The sequence below is a fragment of the Mugil cephalus genome, chromosome 6, assembly GCF_022458985.1.
Source record: "Mugil cephalus isolate CIBA_MC_2020 chromosome 6, CIBA_Mcephalus_1.1, whole genome shotgun sequence".
NCBI lineage: Eukaryota > Metazoa > Chordata > Actinopteri > Mugiliformes > Mugilidae > Mugil > Mugil cephalus.
Window position 1 is genome coordinate 4,237,058 of NC_061775.1, and position 23,517 is coordinate 4,260,574.

General features: G+C 41.7%; 1 protein-coding gene across 1 annotated transcript in view; it reads left to right on the forward strand.

Annotated features, from left to right (window-relative positions):
- agbl4 (AGBL carboxypeptidase 4) overlaps positions 1 to 23,517 on the forward strand; it is a 253,123-nt gene that overhangs the window by 93,451 nt on the left and 136,155 nt on the right. The window contains exon 4 of the mRNA XM_047587733.1: positions 6,508 to 6,602. Within this exon, the coding sequence (XP_047443689.1) occupies positions 6,508 to 6,602 (95 nt within the window). The remainder of the gene's footprint in view (positions 1 to 6,507; positions 6,603 to 23,517) is intronic.

The window sequence follows — 23,517 nt, forward strand, 5'->3', positions numbered from 1 at the left end:
ACACTGACCAGCATTTATTATTTGATTCTCACCACCCCCTGGAACACAAACCAGGAGTCATCAGAACCTTCCAGCACTGAGCACAGACTGGATGGGAAGGAGAAGGAGGGGAAACACATCAAAGAAACCCTCGTGTGGATATCCCGGCTGAGCCTTTGTTAAAGGCTCAAGGAGATATCCCAGAAAGGACAGAAAAGATGAGCACAGCAAGAGGAAGAACATTGTCATCCCCTACGTGTCTGGTGTATCGGAGAAACTAAGGAGAATTTTCAGAAAACACAGTTTATTTCAAACCCGGCAATACACTTAGACAGAAACTGGTCCACCCCAAAAACAAAACGCCCAACAGAACAACCCATCCATAAACGCAAGGCCCAACACAGGAGAGCCAGCTCATCAGAGTGACAGAAGGTCCATCTCTACAGAGAAGAACAAAGGACAGTCCTTTGAAGATGCAAACGTCAAAATCTTAGCCAGAGAAGACAGATGGTTTGAGAGAGGAGTAAAGGAAGCCATCTATGTAAAATTTGAGAAACCTTCTGATTATTACAGAAACAACTCAAGCAAGTTTCTGCTTTACCCACAGAGTTTTCCTATTTAAACCTCAACTTCCCACTAGTCTCTCAGAATTGAACAAGCTGCTTGGACGAGTGGCGAAACGTCTTCAAGAAATTTCTACATGTCCAGTTGCCTTTCTTCAAATGCCTTTTGGAGAACCGTTGGGAATTTTACTGCAGTTTATCATGACACCGGTAATCGTTACATCCCTACATGTTACTACCTTCATATGGTGTTATTTGATTGTCTTCAGTGGCCTTGTCAGCCTTTTTTCAAGCTTACTGGCTTAACTTCAGTGGCCTTTAGGTGACAATAGAGGGAGCACTAACCCCCATCTCTCATTAAGGTATGTGCAAATGGGCCCAACAAACAGAACTTCAGGATAACCCTACTGCTGCATTATCTAAACTTGTTTAGTCGCAGTAAAACCAGAATTGATCAGTTAAATAAATAAATATTGCTTTTAGCTAGAGACCTAGTGTGTGCCAGTCAAAGGTATATCACAAAGCCTGTCTGTAACCTGTAAACTCTTCTTCATCACTTTAATTAGTTTATGTCTAGTTTAAGTCTGTTGGACCTATCCTTTAAAAGATTTAGTGACTTCTTGTTGTTTATCATATGTTTTTTTGTATTTTTGTATTGTACTGAAAAAATGCCCTCTTGTCCAAGACAAATTTCTCCTACTGGAGACAAATAAAGAAACTTTGACCTTGACCGTGAGTATAAGTCTGGCTAACATGCAGTTGGGATTTGATTATAGGGCATGTGACACAGAGAGAAAAAACAACTTCTTCACTCAGTTAGATAGTCCTACAATGAATCAGAGATATATTGATACAAACAAAATCACAATGTGTTTGACTTTATCTGTCACAGCATGAAACCCTCTCACACTAGTTTTATTTGGTATGCTCGATCTTTAAAAGAACTTAACAACCCAGACCAAATTTCTGTTGCAAAGGCTTTAGGCTTTATTTATTTTTATTTTTTTACCATTGTTGCCCAGGTGAGCAGCAGAGCAAGACTTTTTCCTTTTACATGAATCTACAGTAAGAGTTGCAAACTGCCAGTCTTTCCTCTCATATAGTTTATGTTATAATACACCGTGTCACTTCTTTGACAGTAATATTTGATTGTGACCATTAATTTAAAGTGCAGCAGATATTCCTAAAATTGTGTAATTGACTTTGTTTAACTATTCTCTATTAAATGTGTATAGGTTTACTCTCTATAATGTGCACTACAGAGTTTTTTTTTACACCAATATCTTTGGTTTGGACTCTTTGTGTGTGTGTGTGTGTGTGTGTGTGTGTGTGTGTGTGTGTGTGTGTGTGTGTGTGTGTGCGTGTGTGCGTGTGTGCGTGTGTGTGCATGTGCATGTGTGGGTTGTGATCTTGGCGGTGTCAGGTACTCCCGAGTGCTGTGGGTAGCTGGCATGCTGTGCGTCAGTGATCAGGCTGATCAAAGACAACAAGAGGGGAACAGGCAGAGCTGCCATGAGCTATCAGCCTGACTATCTGTGATGGCTATGGACAGGGCTCAAAGATGTGCTTGGCTGTGTTATGCTGTGGTGAAGTCACAGTGTAGCCAAGGTGATTCAGTGAACCACAGTTTGGTGATGACTACAGGTAACCGTGTCTGATACCTAATCTTGTCTTAGATAGATTGTTAAGGGTTTATTTAGACCAGTGGGCAGCATTGCGTGTGCAGTGTTGTGGGCATAATAATCTTTCTGTGATTTGAAGGAATCTCAAAATAAATAAATAAATAACTCTTCTGTGAGAGTCCCTGCAGGAGTTTCAGTTTTTGTTCACAAAGCCTCAGCACAATGCACGAAGAGGACAATCATCTTTAAACAGTAAGATTAACCACATGCAGACATTTTACCAATTGACAGGATTTTAGGAGAACTTGTTATATTAAAGGTTTCTTCTTCTACAAAATTATGCAAGTAACCAAGACGAATGTCTCTTTATTGAGGAAATACAAAAAGTTATCAGCTTGCACGCTTGTTTCATGTTTTAAAAAAATAACCTACACGTGTTGAATTAGGGCAGTGGCAGCACTTTATTCAATAACAGCTGGACATTCTGGACAGTTGATAGTTAACATCAGATAATATTTTTCTCTCTCTCTACACACACATTTACAATGGTTTCTTTAATAATTTATCCTGACTTCTTCCCGGAAGCAACGCTATCTGGCCCCACACTGGATCGATGGCGATCAAAAGACAGCGTTTGATCCTGAATGCAATCCTATCCTGGGGTGACTTCAGCTTGGCTATTTTAGTGCCAAGCAATGTGACTGGCTGTCTGGGCGGCAACTCCGTTTAAAGGTTAACAAAGAAAAGGGGATGGAAATTAGTGGTTTAGACTGTCACTTAAAACATTTTAAATGAGACGTCTGGTCCTCCTTTGACACTGACGTACGTCTTATGCTGGCAGCAGCTGTCCCCGTGACCCTGTGCTCAGTAAAATATGTTTCAAAAGAAAAACAGCTACATTTAATCTAAGATATATATTTTTTTTCTTTTTGGCTCTGCAAGGAAGTATTTCTTGAGTCATTGGTTTTGATCAACTACCTCATTAAATGCCTGCAGATATATTATAGTTATTTGCTGCTGAGAGAGGGTGAAAATCTTACTTATTGCGCCATTGAGGTTCATTTTAGTTTTGCGCGTTGAAGGAATCTCTTAGGCAAAGGGGGTTCAGGTGGTGTAATACAGACGAGCTACCTCCATCCCAGGCTTGTAAATGTTTCTGCTCCTAACAACATCTCATTTAGATTTGGGATTTTGCAGAAATGTTTATTTTATTCTCGCATCCATTGCTTAAAGATGTGTGTCATCTGTATTGTGTGTGTATGTGTGTGAGTGTGAGACACCGCAGAGGCACCTGTTCCAGTGTGCCATTCATCAGTGATGGGGATGGTGCAGGGTTTTGACACGCTCCGTTGACATGACAGCTCAGACAGCATGGATGTTAATCTCTTCTAACTGCTCCCAGCCTAATTAAATCTTCCAGGGTAGCACGCATGTGCGGGCACACACACACACACGCAAAACACAAATATAAACACATACACACTTGGTGGCTTCTAAATTGGTCCTCGTTGTGCGTAAGTTTTAACGATCTGGAGAATTGGCCCTGCAGCGGTTTGTTTGATTCCAAGAGTAAGAATCCGTGTTTGGTGTGTGTGTGTTTTTATGTGTGTGACAAAAAGAGAGAGAGGAATTGATTGGTCAAGAATTTGTCTCCTTTTGTCTGTAATTCATAATGTGTGTATATGCAGCAATCCCTGAGCAACATGGTGGTTACACTTTAATCGCTTTATTTACTTTCGTAATCAAACAATTTTTTCATGCTGTGGAATTTGCATTTCTGTCCGCAAAATGAGAGGCCTTCCCACCTTATATTAGACAAACATCCATGGATGGATTTATTGTAGATATTGTCGATCCGTCTGAGTGACTATATATAAAAGTCCTGATCTTACCATTGCCTGTCTCTGGGCTGTGAATTTTTATTTATTTTTTCTCCATGTCCCTTTAGGGGCTCCGTAGTATTGTCATTAAAGCTACAGTATACATAATTAAATTGAAATGCAGTTTCTGTTGCCTTAATTGTTTTGGCCCCAAAGGCGAAGCCTTGGTTCATCCCTAGATCAGACACCAAAACCACAATAAAAATTGCATTTTGTTTTTTATTTAATCTAGGTGAAAAATTGTAAACCAAGGTGAAAGAGGAAAACGTCGACACATATAAAAGAGTTTTTGTTGATTTTGGAGCAGTTTCTGTCAACCGAAACCACAAAAAAGTTATCTTTGTGCCCCATGTGTGATAAGAAGATGGAAATGCAAACACAATTTCATGCAGAAACGAATACCAAAATAGCTTGGGCCAATTCACTCTGCTTAAACTTAACTTAACACCAGAGTAAAGTCGGGTAATATTTAGAACCCTGAAGGGTGAGAAACCCTTTCAGCTAGAGAAGCCTAAATAACTGCTGTTTTTTTCCCCTCATTTTCCACCACTACATTACCGTTTTAATGCTTCTGATAGAAAGGATTCTAGAGGCAGGTGAATGAGATGGCATATACAGTGTTATAAACCAGTTAACAATTCTAATATTATAGCAATAGAAAGTGCAGCTTCTGCATGAGATTTTATTTCGGGTACAGTTTCAGTGGAATATTACAAGAGTCATGCTTCTTGAAAATAACAGTGGCTGTACCTTAAACTTGTCTGGTACAGGGACAGAAGAATTACACTTCATACTAAATTGTCCAGGGCTTCTCCAGGATGTTTATGAGCCTCTCATAGTTCGTCTTGTAGATTAAAGACCAACTTTCTGATCCAGTTTTGGTCACAAGACAAAGAGAATTTTTATCTGTTTAGCTTCATTGAAAACAGTCACTGTATGCCACATCCTTCCCTATCTTCCCACCAGTCCACCTGTTTGTGCCCTCTACAGCTGTCCATGCAGCTAGTTTGTCTTCCATTCCTACCCACAATAACTTCACAATAACCCGCCAGTATTTATCTCTATGTGGAATTATCTTCCTGTCCTGTTGTCTCCCTGTGTGTTCTTTTTCTCTGCTTGACTGTCTCTCAGCCTTATTTTGTGTATCTCTGTGCCTGTGATTCAGCCTTCTATTCCTTCCTTGTGCCCGCGTCTCTGTCATCTGCCCAGTCTTTGCTCCCTCTGAGTTAAACAGGTCGAACAAATAGATTACAAACAGTGGGTAGAGTGAATCTAAGGAGGAAGACAATCTGAATTTGTTGTGGATAAAGAATGAGGGAGGAGACTGTGCAGTCAAAGAAAGCCAGTGGAGTCAGAGTAAGGCTGTATTTGCCTGAGGGGAAAAGGCTGAAAAGTAGCTCTCGCAACAGATGTGCGGGGCAGTAAAGTGTAATTGAAATGCCAGCAGCAATGGTCTTATCTCCCTGCTACAGGAGCCTGCTGCCAGTCTCAACATCAGTTAGATGTCATTTTACCTAAGTCTGAATCAGCCTGCCACAATCCGCAATCCCCATTCCTCTGATGCTAGGCAGGAGAAAAAGGGAGAAATAGATGAGGGGGAGGGAGAGGAGAAAGAAAAGGAGGGAGAGGAGGGTGGGGAGTCTGTAATAGGATTTCAGTAGCACCCAGTTAACTTCCACCACCTGGACTTAGTTGGTAATTTGATATGCCCCATCAATAGGATTCATTTACCTCACCGCAGTATTACCATTGCCATTCATTTGACTTTTTAAAAAATATATTGATTCATTTCACTCTCCACATTTTCCCACTCATCCTGATCCTAATCACACTGGAAGTGGGAGGAGGGGAGAAAGGGCTGTTCCACAATATTCTAGCCACAGAAAGTCAGAGGAGGTGGAACGCCAGACATCATGGTCGTCCTCTGCGCTCCAGGCAAAGCTTAATGTTTTGGTCCAGGCAGGATCCCTATGGGGAGAACTGTAATGTCCTTCCAGATTAGAGGCTGGCACTCCTCAGAGCTGCTGCCTTTTATCAGGAACTTTGTTACCACAACATGGGATCATCTGCAGGATATTAAAGCCTTATTTCCTCAATGTAATGTTAATGTGTCACATTTCTGTGTCGTTATTCACGTTGGTAGTGACAGCCCCTTCCTTCACTGCTTAAGGTTCAGAGTTTACAGCCCCTTCCATGTAACGTAAGGGACAAATGAATGTTTCTGAAGTATACATTTTGCTGGATTCTAATAAATATGAGCAAATATGAAACGGGCCCTGTGACCTGTGACATCGTAAACAAAGTTGCCAAATGCATTCCATCCTCAGGGCCTGACAAACCTTGATCAAATATACTCAAATAAACTAAATTGCGTGACAAAACTGGAGCCCCACCCCTAACACATGGCTCAATTGTGCTGTGTGCTTTTCACTGAGTTTGAAGAGTTTTATGTTTGTCTTTCAGAGGGTGATTTTCAACGTGGTCAACTTCTCCAAGACCAAGAGCCTGTATAGAGATGGTATGTCTCCTGTGGTCAAGTCTACCAGCAGACCAAAATGGTAAGTGTGCACTAACATTAGCACCAATCCTACAAGCAATATTTAAACGTAAACAGTGCTTTTCATCATGAACTGTATAAGAATACATTTTAATTTGTGTAATTTGACAATCCCAAATGTGGTCAATGGAATACTTAAAGAGTATTTAAAGAATTTCTGCAACTTTGAAATGATTTACTTCTCTGTCTAGTAGTCGACACACACACACTTTCTAAAGCACACACACCCAGAAGACGGATACTTTAGATTTCCAGAGTGGATGCGTCTGGGTGCATTAGCATGTGATCCATTGGTTGCCTGTATGATGGCTGTCTGATGTAATAACGCTTGACTGATGTATGCAGAGGTGTGTGTGTGTGTGTGTGTGTGTGTGTGTGTGTGTGAATGAATAGGTGTGGCAAGAGGGATTGTGGATGGTGCAGTGGGGTTGGGCGCGGCGTCTGCCAAGCCGGCTGGTGTATTCAGTGGGGCGAAGAACAGGGTAGCATGATGAAGTGATGCCGTCCAAGAGGAGCCCTGACATCTGTCATCAGGTGATGGAGGGCATCCGCAGAAACTCCAGGCATCTGCCACCCTGAGCTGAGTGCGTCTGCTAGCCTAACGCCTGCGCCGACCATACCGTAGCATGCCGGTCGTAGGCTAATAGAAAGCGACAACGGGCACGGCTCTGCAGACGGGAAAGATGGACTGCTGTCTTCGATACAGTGCGATGTAACGTGGTGCAGCTTACCCCGACCTCCTCGCTCCCTTTGTTTTGATTCCATGTGGTGTAGTTCTGTTGTGCTTGTGAAGGTATGCCTTTTTTCACGGTGCCAGAGCCTCTATTATTGGCCCTGCCTGCCAAGCATTTCAGGGACGCTAGCTCGTGTTTGCTTTGAAATTGGCGTTATTCCTCATGTGAGTGTAGTTATACTGTCAGATAAGTTACTGTGCAGACAGCGCTGCAGTAAAAACCAAACTTATGCCCCTGTCTTTATATGTGACTTTAAAGCGGTGGACATTTAACTGACAGTTTTGCCAGATAATTAATTTCCCAGGAAAATGCCACTTTCTGAACGGTTCTCATTTGACGTAATCTTGAATGTTTGCCACATTAATCTGTACAGCAGCGTTGGGTCATTTAGCTCCCAAAGCTTTTTTTTTTTATACATTAATCCTGCAACCCTGGTTGTGTTTATGTTTCAATAAGCTCTCATAAATACATGTTTAAGTGACAGGCACAGACGGAGGTAACGTTGCTGTGGCCTGACTCCATTTACCTCCACAGGCTAATCTACAGGCTAATACTGTTTTACCTGCTCTTCTCAGCACTGTGCCATCTAAGGCACACTGTGTCTCCTGCACTTGTAGGGCCATTTCCAACTATCTGGGTCTTTCAAGACAGCAGCTGACATTGTTTGTGTCCCCACAAAGTGGTCAAGATGCTTTTAACACAACCTCCTCTATTTGACTTTCCATGAGCACAACAAAGCGCAGACAGCTCCTAAAGTAGCAATCTTCTTTTTGACAGCTACAGATATGGAATAAATAAAAAGGTAGAGCGTGGACAGCTTCGCCTGTCTGATCCAAACTCACACAGGACAGGATGAAGAAGGTACGAGGAAAGGGAGGAAGATGGAAAGAGAGAGAGACCTGCAGGAACAGGCAGAGAGGATAGAGGAAGAAAAACACAAAGTACAAGAAAGAGATTACTGAGACAGGTAGACACGGAGGAGAGAACGAGAGAGAGTGGGCAGGAAAAGATTACTCCCCAACTCCCCACCGCCCACATGTCTGTATTTATCAAAAGAATCGTCAGTTTTAGCTCAGGAGTTGAAGCCTTTATCTCCCTGTGCAGGTGCCTTATGTCCTAGGGCCCCAGCATCGTTTGGGGGTGGAGGCTGCAGGGTTCGGCTGGCCTCAGCTAAGCCGGGCGTCTCAGAGAGAGACAACTGGCAGATTACAGTCCAGCAGGACTTTCATTGCTACAGGTGGAAGGATCTATTCTCTATATATTACACCACCCCTTTTCCCTCTGCCCCTCATTCCAATACTTCTCCAGCCAGGAGACATGAGCGCTAACAGTGGCCTGAATTCACATGTCATTTTAAGCACAGCGAGAGGTTGCATGTTTGATGAGCAAACTAATTAATAATTGCTAATTGCTTTGTGAAATCTGCAACGTATTAAGTATGGACTGCTCCCAAGCAGTTCGTCAAACCTAAGTGGACCAAAAATTGTATTCTGCACTATGTTGTGTGGAGCATGTGGACTTTCGTATATTGTGTTTTTTTGTGCTGGGGAATAGCAAAATAACAGTCTCACAAAGCTAAATTCATGCAGTGGGGAAACTGCTGAATAAAAGCAAGGATGTTTCTCTGTGCAAACACCAGTATCATATTCATTACTCACTGTGACTTCCATATTATCTGGCTCTTGGAATTGGGAACTGACTTAAAGTTCAAAGTGAATAAGTACGGTGAACGCTTGTAAGTCAGAGGAAAGCGAGTAAACCATAATTTCTTGTACTAGTCTGCCGAACACAACAGCCCCCTTGATGACACTAGGTGCCAACCACACTCCCTGCGGTCTGCTAGTTGTTAGACTGCTAGAGCAAAGAATTGCTCAGCATCCTTATTTTCCGAGATAAGCTAATTAGAAAGTCAGAGAGCGTGGTGTAATGCAGCTGTTGGAGGCCAGAATGCCGTGGGGTCGGGTAATGGCCAGGACGGCTGCATGAGGCTGACTGCATCAACCAACAGATGCCTCACGCAGAGTCCTGTGCGGAATGAAGAAAGAGGGTAGGGCACAGTTTGACAGCGGCAACAGTTAAATTCATTAGCAATTAATATGCAGAGCGTTCCATAAATGGACTGAAACATTTTAAAATGTTCATAGGGCAGTAAGAACACATAAGTTTGAGAACACAACGCAACATTTACAGATGTCTTGTTTTGTCAGGCCAATAACCAGAGATAGTCTGTTTACTATGGATACTCTCACATTTATGAACGTCAGAGGGAAAAATATTAGTTTTTGCTCAAATAATTGATTACAGCATTACTTAAATAAATAATGACATTATTGTTTAATAAATGTTTAAGCTTTTAACTACAAAACAGACATTTTGCACAAATTTCTGACATTACTGACCCTTAAAATAACATTTCAACTAAATGTCTAGCTTATTAAATCTGTAATGTATAATGTATCGGAAACGTTGTGATGCGCGGTGTCTCCTTTAATTAACTTTCCATTTTTTCGTCAGTCAGTAGGTGTGTGGATAAAAATAGCTGCACCTCTAACTGAGCTAACAGATGAACAGTCAGAGTTGCTGGATATGGGTTGCCAAACATTGCTTCTAAAGTTAGAAGCAGCCAACCTTGATCAAGGGTAAACTCGTTTTCTTCCTTTTTTTCCCTTTTTTTCTTTCCTTTTTTTTTTTTACAGGAGACAACAAATAAAACAGAGGACTGCTTTTTTAATGGTTGTGCTCAGTTCCTAGACAGACAGACAGGCGTACAGTCAGTCAATCAGTCAGTCAGTCAGTCAGTCAGTCAGGGCAATTTTGCTTTTCTACCAAAATCCTTCCTGTAAGCGTGTGATGCAACAGCAAAGTGAAATTCTATTTGGAGATGTCTGCCTCTCGATCGGGGTGCGTGTTAGCAGTAATTGTTCTGTCAATCAACAATGCTCAGTGCTGCTTGCTTCTCCTACCACCTGTTAAGTCCTGGCAGAGGGTGAGGGGTACAGAGAGGTGAGATGGGGTGAGGGAAATAGAGAAATACCTCCACCGCTCTGTTTTTCTCTCCTCGCTCGCCTTTGACTGTCTTTACAATGTTATCTCCCGAAGTCTTACTTCCTGCCTGTTTGTCCTCTTGTGTTTCCTTTCTAACCTCTTTTTTTTATAAACTCATTTCACCTGTTCCCTTTCATATCTTCATATCTGTTTTGTTATAGTTCTTCTTACTTCACTTGTTTTACTGTTGTCTCTGTCTGCCCTGTTGTTCTGCTATCTCCCCTTTGCTCATATATTCATTATGCCTCCATGGTTAAACCACTGACCTCATATAAAGGACAAACCCCCTGTGATGTCACCCTAGGATTCCCGTAGAACATCTTTGAAGCCAGCTGACGGTGCCTAACTCTTGACTATTTGAAAAATGGGCAACGAGGTGAAGTGTGAGGGGAGCTAAAGTTTAAAGTGTTATTTCAAAATGACATTTTGGGGGCCCCCTTGCTGCTTTACTTTCCCAAAATAATGATTTTCCTATCCCTGTTTATGTTTTGTTTTTGTTTTTTTTTCACTGGACTGTAGACATGTTTATTTCTGTTGTAAAGATGGACATTTTACCATGGGGTTCTATTAGTGTTGACTCATTTTTGGAGCCACCCTCAAGTGGCCATTTGAGGAACTGCGATGTCTGGCACTTTGTGCACTTGAATATCACAGAAACAAGGTTAACATGGTATTGCATACATGTGGCACAAATTGACATGGCAAACCTGTTAGCCAGTAGCTGTCTAAAACATTAACTTTAATTAGAAGCTTTGTCTCTGTCCATGTTAAAAATATACCCTTAGATCTATTTTTGGCCTCACTACTAAAAGCTCAACACCAGCTAGTCACCAATTAGCCCTTTGCTTTTAAAAGACAAAATGAAGTAAACCAAAGTTACAGTGTTGCAGAGTGGAAGTGAGTTGAAAGCTAATAGAAGAGTCAAGGGGAACTGTAGCCTGACGATTCTCTGTTGGCTTGTCACAATTGATGTCTAAAAGCAAAAAAGACTAATGAAATTCAGTCTTCTTTTGTTTTATTAGAAAGGGTGCAGTGGTGTGAAGAAGTGTTGCGCCCCTCTCCTGATTTCTTATTTTTTTGCGTTTGTCATATCCAAATGTTTCAGATCATCAAACAAATGTATATATTAGTCAACGATAACACAAGTAAACATGAAATGCAGTTTTTAAATGAGGTTCAGAGGTCGACTTGCTGGTGTGTTTTGGATCATTGTCCTGCTGTTGAACCCAAGTTCTCTTCAGCTTAAGGTCACCAACGATTGTCCCAATATTCCCCTTCAAGAACAGCAGAATTCATGGTTTTGTTTATCACAGCAAGTCTTCCAGGTCCTGAAGCAGCAAAACAGCCCCAGACCATCACACTACCGCCACCAGGTTTTACTGTTGCTACGATGTTCTTTTTCTGAAATGCTGTGTTACTTTTAATCCAGATGTAATGGGACACACACCTTCCAAAAACTTCAACTCTTGGCTCGTCAGTCGACAGAGTGTTTTATTGGGTGACATCTAGATGTTTTCTGGTCAAACTGTCTCACTGTCCTCTTTTTGTATTTTCATTGTCCTCAGCAGTGGTTTTGGTCTTGAACTCTGTCATCCAGGCCATTTTTAGCCCAGTCTCTTTCTTATGGTTGAGTCATGAACACTGATCACGACTGAGGCAAGTGAGGCCTGCAGTTCTTTGGATGTTGTGGACTCTTTTGTGACCTCCTGGATGAGTCGTCACTGAGCTCTTAGGGGAATTTTGGTCAGTTGACCACTCCTGGGAAGGTTCACCACTGTTCTGTGTTTTCACCATTTGTGGGTAATGACTCTCACTATGATTCACTGGAGTCCCAAAGCTTTCAGAACCTTTTCCAGACTGATAGACCTCAGTTCTTTCTTTCTGAATGTCTAGCTTTTGAGGATCTTTTGGTCTACTTCACTTTGTCATGCAAGTTCTATTTAAGTGAATTCTTGATTGAGAACTGGTCTGACAGTAATCAGGCCTGGGTGTGAAATTGAACAAAGAGGAACTGAACAAAGTTCAGTTACGTGGCCGTAGGTGTGAGTGGAAGTGTGAATGGTTGTTTGTCTCTGTGTTAGCCCTGCGATAGACTAGCGACTCCTCCAGAGTGTACTCCACCCAATAACAGCTGGGATAGGCTAGGGATAATTAGAATAAGCGGTAGTAGAAGACGAGATCTGAAACATTTGGGTGGGGCAAAAAAAAAGAAATCAGGAAGGGTGAAAACACTTTTTCACACCACTTTATATATAAAGCGGCAATTAAATTATAGAAACGTTTCTGTAACACACACACACAGCCATCCTCTGACTGCTGTAGTGCTGAGCTGGGCCATTTGGGTCTCAGCATGGGGAGTGTGTGACACTGGTGAGGGAGATGGTCCCTCTCTCGAGGACAGAGTGTCAGGCAGCAAATTGAAGACAGACAGACTGTAAAGGTTGTGTCACATCTATAGCAGACCTTGCTGACTCCTCCATACGTGTGGTGAGCCTGCTCTCCCTTCTTCCCTCTCCTCCCCTGCCGCCGAGCCACTTGCACAATTAAGCACGTGGCATGCCTTTTAATAATAGACCTTTTAATTGTCGACAAATGAAGAGTGATGTAAAATAGCTAATAGCTTGTGCTAATTAATAGGGGAATTGAACACTTGTTAATTAAGGGCAACCAGGACAAGGACCGGCTCGGGTAATTTGAGCAATAAAACCGAGACTAACGATTGATTTCCAAACAGAGTCGCTTCATAAAAACATCAAGCGACCCTTGGTTTGCTGTTTGAAAGCACTCGTGGCCCTCATCCAGGCCTCAAACCACATCCTTCAATCAGAGTCACATAGACACACATGCATAGAGTAAGTATACACAGAGGAAATATAAACAGGAATGTCCTGGCTTCCTACATATGACTCCCCATAGACAAAGTGTTACTCGACAAATCCCCGACCATATAGTGTGTTCAGAATGTAATACAAAGATTACAGCACAACATATGTCTCAGTGGTATGATACAATGTCTGATTTCCTTGTTTTGTATAAAAACCCGGCACATTAAAATGAATGAATTCCCTGTCTGGTTGGTAAGTTATAGAGAAAGTAATTCATGTTGATATTTAGTACTTGAGTGTTCTGCCTCACCTATTTCCCTCTTTGGCGCGTCTCCCTATGGTCATACTTAGCAATGAGCCAGGGCTTAACACATCCACTGTCTTCCTCAGGGGCTTGGATGAGCTATACTGTCTTTTCACAGCCATGTTTTTCATTTTCAGATCTTTGCTGCAATGTTCTACTGTAATTTTTTATTACACCTGTTCTGTGCCCGCGGCCTCCATCTCAACGCGTGTTTAATTTAAAACAGAGGCTATGTTCTGGGCTGTTTCCCATTTTGGAGAGGTAACCGTAGAAATCATTCGGCATTTCATGGGTTTTCATATAAGGTTCTTAGATTACAGAAAAGTTATATATGATGTTCCTTCGCTGTCGACATTGTCTGCGATAAGGGAGACCGACAAAACCTTTTAATAAAAACCAAGCACAGAAGTGAAAGACACAGACACACATCTAATTACCTGTCACTGTGTTGACCGCTAAGAGGAAATGGACTGATCTGAAAATTAGAGTGAATATTTGGAAGAGGAAGAGCTGAATACCTGATGTCTAGTAGCTTGAATCTGGCTCAGACCAGTTCAGTTTCAGGACGATTAATGCCTGACTTTACTGTTCTCGAGGAGACGTCCCGTCAGGACTTTGGTTTGGTACTGAGGTACAGCCAGGATTATCTTGTGATGTATGGGTTTGCAGATCCACTTTGAAACCTCCAGAAGTGCTTGCAATCATTTGGGCCTTCTCCATTAAAATGAAAGATGCTTGATGCTCCAGAAAAACTTAGCAAAAACACAGACAACTGGACTTGTTGAGTTTCCTTGAAGACACACACGCAGGTTTTGGAACATATCGGGGTCGTGTTCACCCGTGACTCTTATACATATCATATTACATGCATCTGCCATATCTTGTGCTCTTGTTTGTTTCATGATGAGATTTTAGTTTTAGTCAGATTATCACTTTCCTCGTGCTGCTCTCTCCTCTTTTTTTCTGTCTCTACCCATCAGGCAGGTGCATGTCCACATATGAGCTGGGCTCTGGTGAGGTCTTTTTCCTTACCGCCGTCACCTTAGCATTTCCTCTGGGTGCCTCAGTCTCTCAGTTCTGTAAATGGTCTTGAGACCATTTGTATTGCTATTGACACTACTTAAATAAAATTGAATTGAAATATATTGAGTTGGGGAGGATAAGCGGTAGTAGGAGATGAAATGAGATGAGTTGGAAAAAAAACAACTCTCCACCAGTCATTTGGAACTGAAGAAGGATGATAGGTCCTAAGCTTTCAAGGGGAGTCCAGGTGCTTTTGTTTTAGCTTTGTTTTATAACCTGCATTACTCAGAATCTTCACTTGCTGCGTTTCCATTACCTCTAGAAATGTGCAAAACCTAAATATCACAATAAAAAATTGATAATGACGCCTACATTTAAAAAAAAAAAAAAAAAAACTCAAATATCATTAAAACAATTTTACACTCTCATGAGGTGACATATCGGTATGAAGGTGCATCACAAGAATTCATTGAAATTTCAGAAATATCGCTTTTATATTGTGAAAAACTGTAATGGAAATGCTCCTACATGCATGTTTGATATCAAGACACTAAGATATGGGCAATTACGCCAACAGTCAAAGGTTTGGACACACCTTCTCATTCAGCTCAGTGAAAAAGTGTCCAAACTTTAGACCGCTAGTGTGATGTCAGTACACAATAGCCAATAAGAGAAACAAGTATTACGAGGTTGCAGCAAAGTTCTTCTTGTCCGCTGGCTTAGTTTGTGGATCAGATTTACAACCAGTCAGTTTTACTTGACTCTCGCCACCAACAATATTCTATAGTGTGTGTTGCACTTTTCAAAGTGTGTGGCAGCTTATTCCTCAGTCTGTAATGCGACAGGATTTCGTACTTCTGTGGGAATCCCATAGTGCAGCGTAACTAAAATCTTTAGACTTGTAAGTGTTCTTGCTGCAATTGCTTCCCCTCTCCACATTACTCCAATTTTCTTTAAAGACTTCTGAAAGGAAAGTGATCATAAAGATCTGTTTTATTAGATGAAATAGCACCTCTTTCTGTTTCCACTCGTCCATTCTATCTGGGACTCTTTATTCTTCTGAGTTGGACAAACTAGAGAGGGGGAGAGAATGATAGAGAAGGAGAAGCTCCAATCCGAACAATCAACAGCACATACGGCTTCCTTGTTCACAGAAACTCATTAGTATGCTGCCAGAGGTAGTGAAAGAGGATTATGTGGGAGAAATAATGGGACAAAATGTAGCAAATAGATTAATAATCTTTTGGATGAGGATAAGGATGTGTGTTAGATTTAGTGTGTCTGTGGGTGTGCACAATTGCACAAATGCACAGTTTCAGGAGGAGGACTGAGGGTATTACGCCAGACAGGCAACTTGCTTGTGACTCTCCATTCAACCCACAAAATGACTTACCTGGACAGTTTTATGTTTGCCTGGAGGAGAATTAAAAAGGCACTTCATTTTGCCTTTTACAGGCTGGGTACGCATGTCAGCGGCGCCCTCCCTGAAAGCGCTCTAATCTAAATGCTTTTGTCAGGGGAGATTTGGTAGATTGCAGTAGGCAGAGGTACAAATTGGTTGTGTCATCTTATAATGAACTAGGTGAGGCGTTGCAGTTTTTCTGCAGCCAACAGTCCACTGATTACTGTACTGTAAGTTACTGCTGCTTTCGGTGTTGCCGTCAGAAGACCTCACCTTCACCCCGCTTTGCTCAGGAAGCCTGATCTCGTGAACATTGCAAAATGTTTTGTAATACGCAGTAAGCCCTGTGTGACACAGGACAAATTCTCCAACATCTTGTCCTAGAGTAATGCAAGTAATTATCCATGTGGAGTGGGCTTAGATTTAAAATGCATATATAACACCAAAGCATGGAAACTGTGCAGCATATATCAAGATGCTTTGGGTGTTGATGCTTGGCTATAGGCGACTTATCGAGTGTGCTCAGCGCAATGACACACTGACCCCCTGACCCCCTGACTCCAACTAAAGGATTACAGGTACCTCAGCAATAACACAAAGCCATGTTGTTGGGCGTTTATACTAGTGTACGACTGTTGGTATCTTGTTGGACATTCGGCCCAGGATGCTCTCTCTAAGTCTAAGTGTGTGTGTGTGTGTGTGTGTGTGTGTGTGTGTGTGTGTGTGTGTGAGAGAGAAAATAAATTTGAATGGTTCACCTGAGTCAACAGTGTTGTACAGAAAGTTCACAACCCTTATCAGCCCAAAAATCTCTTCTCCTCTCAGTTTTGAAAATACAGTACATCTTGTTTCCTAATTTCCTCTCCTCAATGACATTCTCGTTGTGCTCTTGGTGATTCACGTGTAGATACATGTCAGTATGAGCAAACTAGACACATGTAGCCTTTATTGGCTCTCTACCAGTCCTTTGCCATCTATCTATCTAGCTGACACGTGAGCATCTCCCTCCATTGTTGACAGATTGAAATCAGTGCTTTCCTTGTGTTTAGCTTTCGCCACCTCTGTGGATGTGTTGCTTGTATGATTTTTACTGAGATCATACTAGCTTCTATCTGTGCTGGTCTAATGTGTCTGTGTGTCAGAGAAGTGAGCGGTGAAATGGAGTGTGAAGTTGGAGCGATTGGACTGTCTCAAAATGCACAACGGTGATTTAATTACTCCAGAAAGAAGATTAGACGCAGGGAGAAAAAGAAAGGTTGAAGGAAGACCAGTTCATAGCATCATGATTTATTTACTCTCCCCATTTTTAACACGTGCAGCCTGTTAGTTATCCATGTAATGCTGTGCATATACAGCATTACACAAGCGCTTATTGCATCTTTGCTGATATTATTGTCATTTAAACAGTCTGATCGTTTTGGGTATAGGTTTGTGCTAGTACATGCTAGTAAGTGGAGAGCAAGTATCTAAGACTAGATAACACCATCAAGTGTACCATTGTAGCCATGTTACAAACATCTAGACATTTAGCATCAAAGTAGCTGTAGGCTTTGTTTTGTTAGAGTGAGTGGCTGTTTGTGATGATGCTTCAAGTTGTCTCTCAGTCCATTTGTAAAATGGCCTTCTAAAAACAGTCCCCCTTCATCTCTGTCCATTTCACAATGCAGGATAAAAGCTTAGGCTGACAGCACAAACTGCAGTACACCAGTGAAGCTATTGTTTTCCTATACAGAGAGCAGTGCCACCCAGCCAAGTGGTGTATGTGTGTATGTGTGTGCGCGTGTTTTTGCCTGGATCGCACTGGGTGTGCGCACGACATGTGCACATGGCTTCCTCTGTGAATGTGTGCATCTGTTTGTACACGCTCGTGTTTGTGTTTGTCAGCAAGTTTGTTGACAACACTGTAGGACATCAGGGTGGGATTGCTCTGAATGTGAGGAAACAGCTCATCTGAATATAGATGGGTCCCATCTGGAGGCGGTTGGCTTTGGCCCTTCATAATTTTGTAAGCAGCTAAGCATCTGGGGCCCGCTAATGAAACTAAAGGCACAGCAAAAGGCCCTTGGCTACCGCCGGCTGCCTGTGGCTGTCAGGAATGGAGGGAGGGGGACTGGAATGAGGAAGAGTGGAAGAATGGATGGAAGGAGACATGAGCCAGGAGGAAAGAGTGTGCTGAGAATATTTGAGGTCTTAAAGAGACCTAGATGGCTCCTTTGAGACAACAGGCAAGAAAGCCAAGTAGGCCGTTAGAAAACTGAGCCATAAAATGAAGACAGTGGTGTCTTTATTGTGGCCCATTAACTCGGATGTTCATGTGGAGATAGCTGCACAACGTGCCACTGTAATGAGCAATATAACGATGCCCCAGCAAAGAATGATGCACTGTTAAAAAAAAAAAACACTCTGGTTAAGTAGAATTATGTTAACTACTAGCATCAGCTTTTTTTGTGCAGTTTTAGACACAAATACTTCATCTGAATGTTGTACCTGGCCTACAAGTGAATCGCAGCAGGTTATCCTCTGGATGAAATTTGGAAAGGACTTTCATCTTCAACTTCATTTCATGTCAGTGAAGGACAGGGTTTACGTTTTGCCATACTGCGATGGCACTTTCCTTTATCGCCTGACATCATCCACCCTTCCCTCCAATAATGTGTCCTGACCCTGAGCAACTGTCCTGTCCACAGTGGCTACTGCTAGTGGTTTGCTTAGGGAACAGAAAGCTATAGGCCCTTTTTCTTAAACTTTATTATTATAGCTCCTTTATTCCTCTGTCAGCCTGATTTCCCAGTGGAAATGAAATGAAAAAGCAATTGGTTCTCCTTTTTATTACTGTCATCTTTGTTTTCTGGCCCAGAGAGTAAAATTGCCTGATCTCAGAGAGTTGCACTTTCCCCCCCATCTGAAGTCACAGGGAAGAAAAACAATAACAGGGAAAATAACAATCAGCATCATGAAAAAAATGACCTGTCAAAATGCGTGTGTCTGAAACTGGAGGGCCGCCAGCATGCCGACACCCACCAGTTGTTTATGACGGGATGAGTCAGTTAGAGTCTGATGGTGGCCTTCGCTATCTTCCAGCTCCCACAGTCCAGGAAAAGATATTTTAGAGGAGATTAGATCGCAGACCATGGGGGAAGAGGGATGGGGAGAGAGGAGGCAAATGTGGAGGGGGCGGCAGAATGGTGGAAGATGAGAAGAAAGGAGGAGAAGAAATATCTGCGAAAAAAGAAGGGTTAAAGGATAGAGGTGGAGATGGAGACTCCCTCGAGGTTCCTAGTAAGCCCGTAGAGATATGCTGACGAGGGTTCAGACTCTTCATATGCAGTGCCTCAAATCATTTATTCATTGACTTCATTAAGAAAGAATTACAAGGCTGCATAAGCACCTCCCAGGTCACTGACTGTTCTCAGTGGCCACCATTCTTAATGAAAGCCTCCGGTGTGTCCTAACTGCCAGCCCTTTATGAGTGGTAACACTGTGGATTTTGAGGAACAATTACTATTATCCAAATAACAACAATGTAGAATTTACAGAGATTTACTTCTGCTCAGTTTTGCACTCAGTTATTTTGTTGTGTAGCTTTACAGTGTATTTTATTGCTGCAGCAGATATATGTATACAGTAGAACTGCTAATCAAACTGAACGACACAGAGTGTTTTATGCAAATTATGCATTGCTTCCATAATGAATGCTTCTGAGTATGAAACAGCAGACAGTACCCTTCATTAGTGGTGTGCCTCTACTCTAGCACGTGCTTGTTTAACTTCATCTAACTTCCGATACAGTAGCAGGCAGTACACCGCAATAGTGGACCTTCACACGTGTAATTATAATCTGGGAAGATAATTAAGGAGGCGGAGAGGGAGACAGATCTTGTCATTTACTGAACAATGCCATCCAATCTACTCATACATATACTACTTCCTGAATTATCAGCTGACATGTTGCTGCAATCAACCAGAAACTGTTCTCATCCGTTGGAAGGTGTGAATGTCAACACAGTTTAGTTCAGATCTACACGTTGATGACATCTGAATATGCATGGAGTACTGGGATTTGTGTTCCTGTTTTCTCTCATGAAGGTCACTCATTGGTCATTACAACAACACAAAGAGCAGATTCATTTACTTTCAATGACAATACAATATATTATTTATTATATGTAACTGCTGATGCAAGTATAATGTTTAACATATTCACCAGCTTCAGTTAGCCTGTTAACACGTTGTTGCAAAGTACACCACAAAATATTTTATACAGTCACATGCACAATTGGATTTTATGACATTGTCAGTCGTAAAGCTTAGGAAATCATCAAAGCAGCACAAAATGCCATGGAAAGTAAACAGAGTCTGAAGTGGGGTTGCAGTAAATCATTTTATTGCAGAGGGCAGTAATATGGCAGTAAAAACTGCCCAAAACCCCAAAAGATAGTGAAGAAGAAAGCAAACTGAAACAAAGAAGCTGAAATGGATAAAGAAACAGTGTTTTGGACAGCAAGTTCAACTTCAAAGCCCTACCAGATGGTTCTTTTGACAAGAACAAAGTTGCTTGCATTTACTGTCAAATATGAAGTGAGTTACCACCAGATCAAGCACACAGATGAGAGCAGGGAGCGCCACAGAATATTCTTGACAATACCAGTCATTGTTGTGGCTGTTGTAATAATAATAACATATAGTTGCATAGAGCGAGCATGTTTGTCCACTCCAATGTTAGTAAGAGTATTAGAATATGGAAGAAAAAGCTTCAATAGATAAAGCCATGTTATTAATTTCACTCCTTATTAGGTAAATCTTTGGTACTCTGATGATGTTACTAAAAACAGTGGTATGGTAGTGAAGCTGGGCGATCACACTAGGATTAAGATTCATGATAATGTGTGGAAAATTACAGAGAATTCTATTCACCCGACCAACAAACGTTGTTGCCTATGCGGCATGAACACCATCAACTAGAGTCTCTGTAGAGTAAGTTCTGAAGAGATCATTTGTGACACATTAACTTGTTCAATAATGCGGTTTCAGTTTGTATTCTGCTAAGACCTTACCTTTTCCTGAGCAAAAATATTTTCTAAATATGCCTTCTAGGACTTAACAAGGGTTCTCTGGACTGTAGATGGCGGGCACGTGTGTGCGTAGACTCATAGGCCTGTAGAAAAGATGGAGATGGAAACACAGACTGAGAGTCTATAGAGTAAAAGCATAGGGAGCCAGTGATGCATTCTGTTCAGTCGACTGTAAAAATGAATGAATATATAAATGAAAATGTTTTTTGATGCATTCAGTGGGAAGGTCAGGGTTCAAATGGCTTTTTGATGTGAAACTGAGACTTAAATATTGAAATGCATACACGCATCACGCTACACACACTACTCTGGAGGGAATTAGCACTAAACTCAACTTTTCTCCTTAAGGATCTGGTATTGTATCCCCAAGTGTCCCTGCTGGAGATTGCAGTTAAAATTCATCAAATTTTCTATATATGAACTCCATGAATGAAGTGAAAAAGTCTTACCACCTTCCTGGTTTCTTATTTATTTATTTATTTTTTAAATTATTATTATTTTGCATATTTTTCACACAAAATACAGTTTATATATTAAGGTTTTTATTATTAAGGGAAAACAACATCCAAACCTACATGACCCTGTGTTAAAAAGTGTTTGCTCCCTAAACCTGGCAACAGAGTTGGGCCAAATCACAGTAAGTGTTCCATTTCCTGAACTAGCAAAACAGTCCCAGACCATCACACTACCACCACCAGATTTTACTCTTGCTATGATGTTCTTTTTTTGAAATGCTGTGTTACCTTTACACCAGATGTAATGGGACACACACCTTCCAAAATGTTCAACTTTTGTCTCATCAGTCCACAGAGTAATCATCCCAAAAGTGTTGGGGATCATCAAGATTTTTTCTGGCAAAACTGTGACGAGTCTTTATGTTGATCAGCAGTGGTTTAGGTCTTGTCAACACTTTTTCTCACCACTGTATATCTCAACGGTGATGCTATAGTACAATATAATACCTCAAAGCATTTGCGTGTTAACAAGTGAGTGAATATATACATACTATATTAGTCTGATGAATTTGTGTTTGTGAGTGTGGGCCAAACAACAAACAAAATTGTTAGCATGGCAGTATACATTCACATTTCACTATGTGTGCGCGCATGTGTTTTTGTTTCTGTGAAGTGGGTCTTCACTCACTCTGGCACCTTCCCATCTCCCCTGGCCAGCCCAGCAGCTGGCAGACAGAGATTGCCCACTCATCAAGCCACTTTATCACTGGGCCCACAGAGTTCAAGGGGGCTGTCAAAGACCAAGCTGAGGAGACTCCTCACTCCTTCAATACCAGCACACTCTAACACCACTGGTGTCGAGTGGCAAAACTTGACCAGTGAGCCATTGAGAAGAGTGGCTGCGAGAGTGAAGTAGCACAGATAGTTTGACAAAGGCTTAAATAAAGAACAAGAGCTAATGTGTTTAGGAGTAAGGCACGCTGCCCTGTATTTTTCTGCACATTTGGAATTCCTTGGCTGGGCAAGGTGCTCCCTTGACTTGAAAAATACAGTGTGTGGAATTTTTCTTATGACAGACACAAACACAGCAAACCCACACTTTCTTGCCAAGAGCAGCCTTCAATCCCCGCTAAATTATTAACCAACAGAAAATGCTGGCTGTCACCTTGTTTTACTGGTTGGTGTTTTGAGATGCATTCTTGAGAAGTTCTGTTTTCATTTCCTGCAACAAGATGTGGAAGTTAATGTCTTTGTCAATGACAAGGTGTAGCACAGAGACTCTACACCTTGAGACCTTAAGGTTTTACAGTGAGCTACTAAGAACTTGAAACTTTAGCCTTCACTTCTTTGAAACTCTACACAGCAAATAAGGAAAAGTATAACTGCTCTTACTCTTGGTCCTAGGAGTTTCCACTTCTGATCTCCTTTCTGTGCCTCACCCTCCCTCCCTCCTTTGTCCTACTTAGCCAGCTACTGCAAAATCACTTATCTTCACCTTGCTTCCTCTGTCTCCTGCTAATACACATTAGCAGCCAGCAGCCATATGTAATAGGGCTGTGCTTGCCCCTGCTGGTATAATGGCTTCTCTGACACGTCTCCCATTAAATTTTGGTCAGGCGGTGCTGCACAGGAACCCTCTGTACACTCTAAAATATTGTTATGTAACTACCATAAACAAGCTGGTCAGTATCAGTGACTTTGGAAATAGCTGGGGAACTATTTTTGAGGTGTTGTACTTTTACTTTTTCCCCATGTTTATTTTTTTTTAGACTTCTCTTCTCCCAGACTTCCCTGTCTTGGGATATAGACCTTTTACCACCATTACAAGGTAGCTAGATTATGAAGCTCATCAGATTACAGTGTGACTAAGTGGACATGTCTGCTGTAGCTAATGGGCTTGTTTGTATCCGCCGTATCTGTACAGTACCACATACAGTATCTAGATAGCATCTGCTACTCCATCCTACTCCATCCTCTGTGTGTGGCGAAACCCAGGCCAAATCCCAGATAACGCGATAATCAGCGGCATCCTTAACTGTTACTGTGACAAACGAGA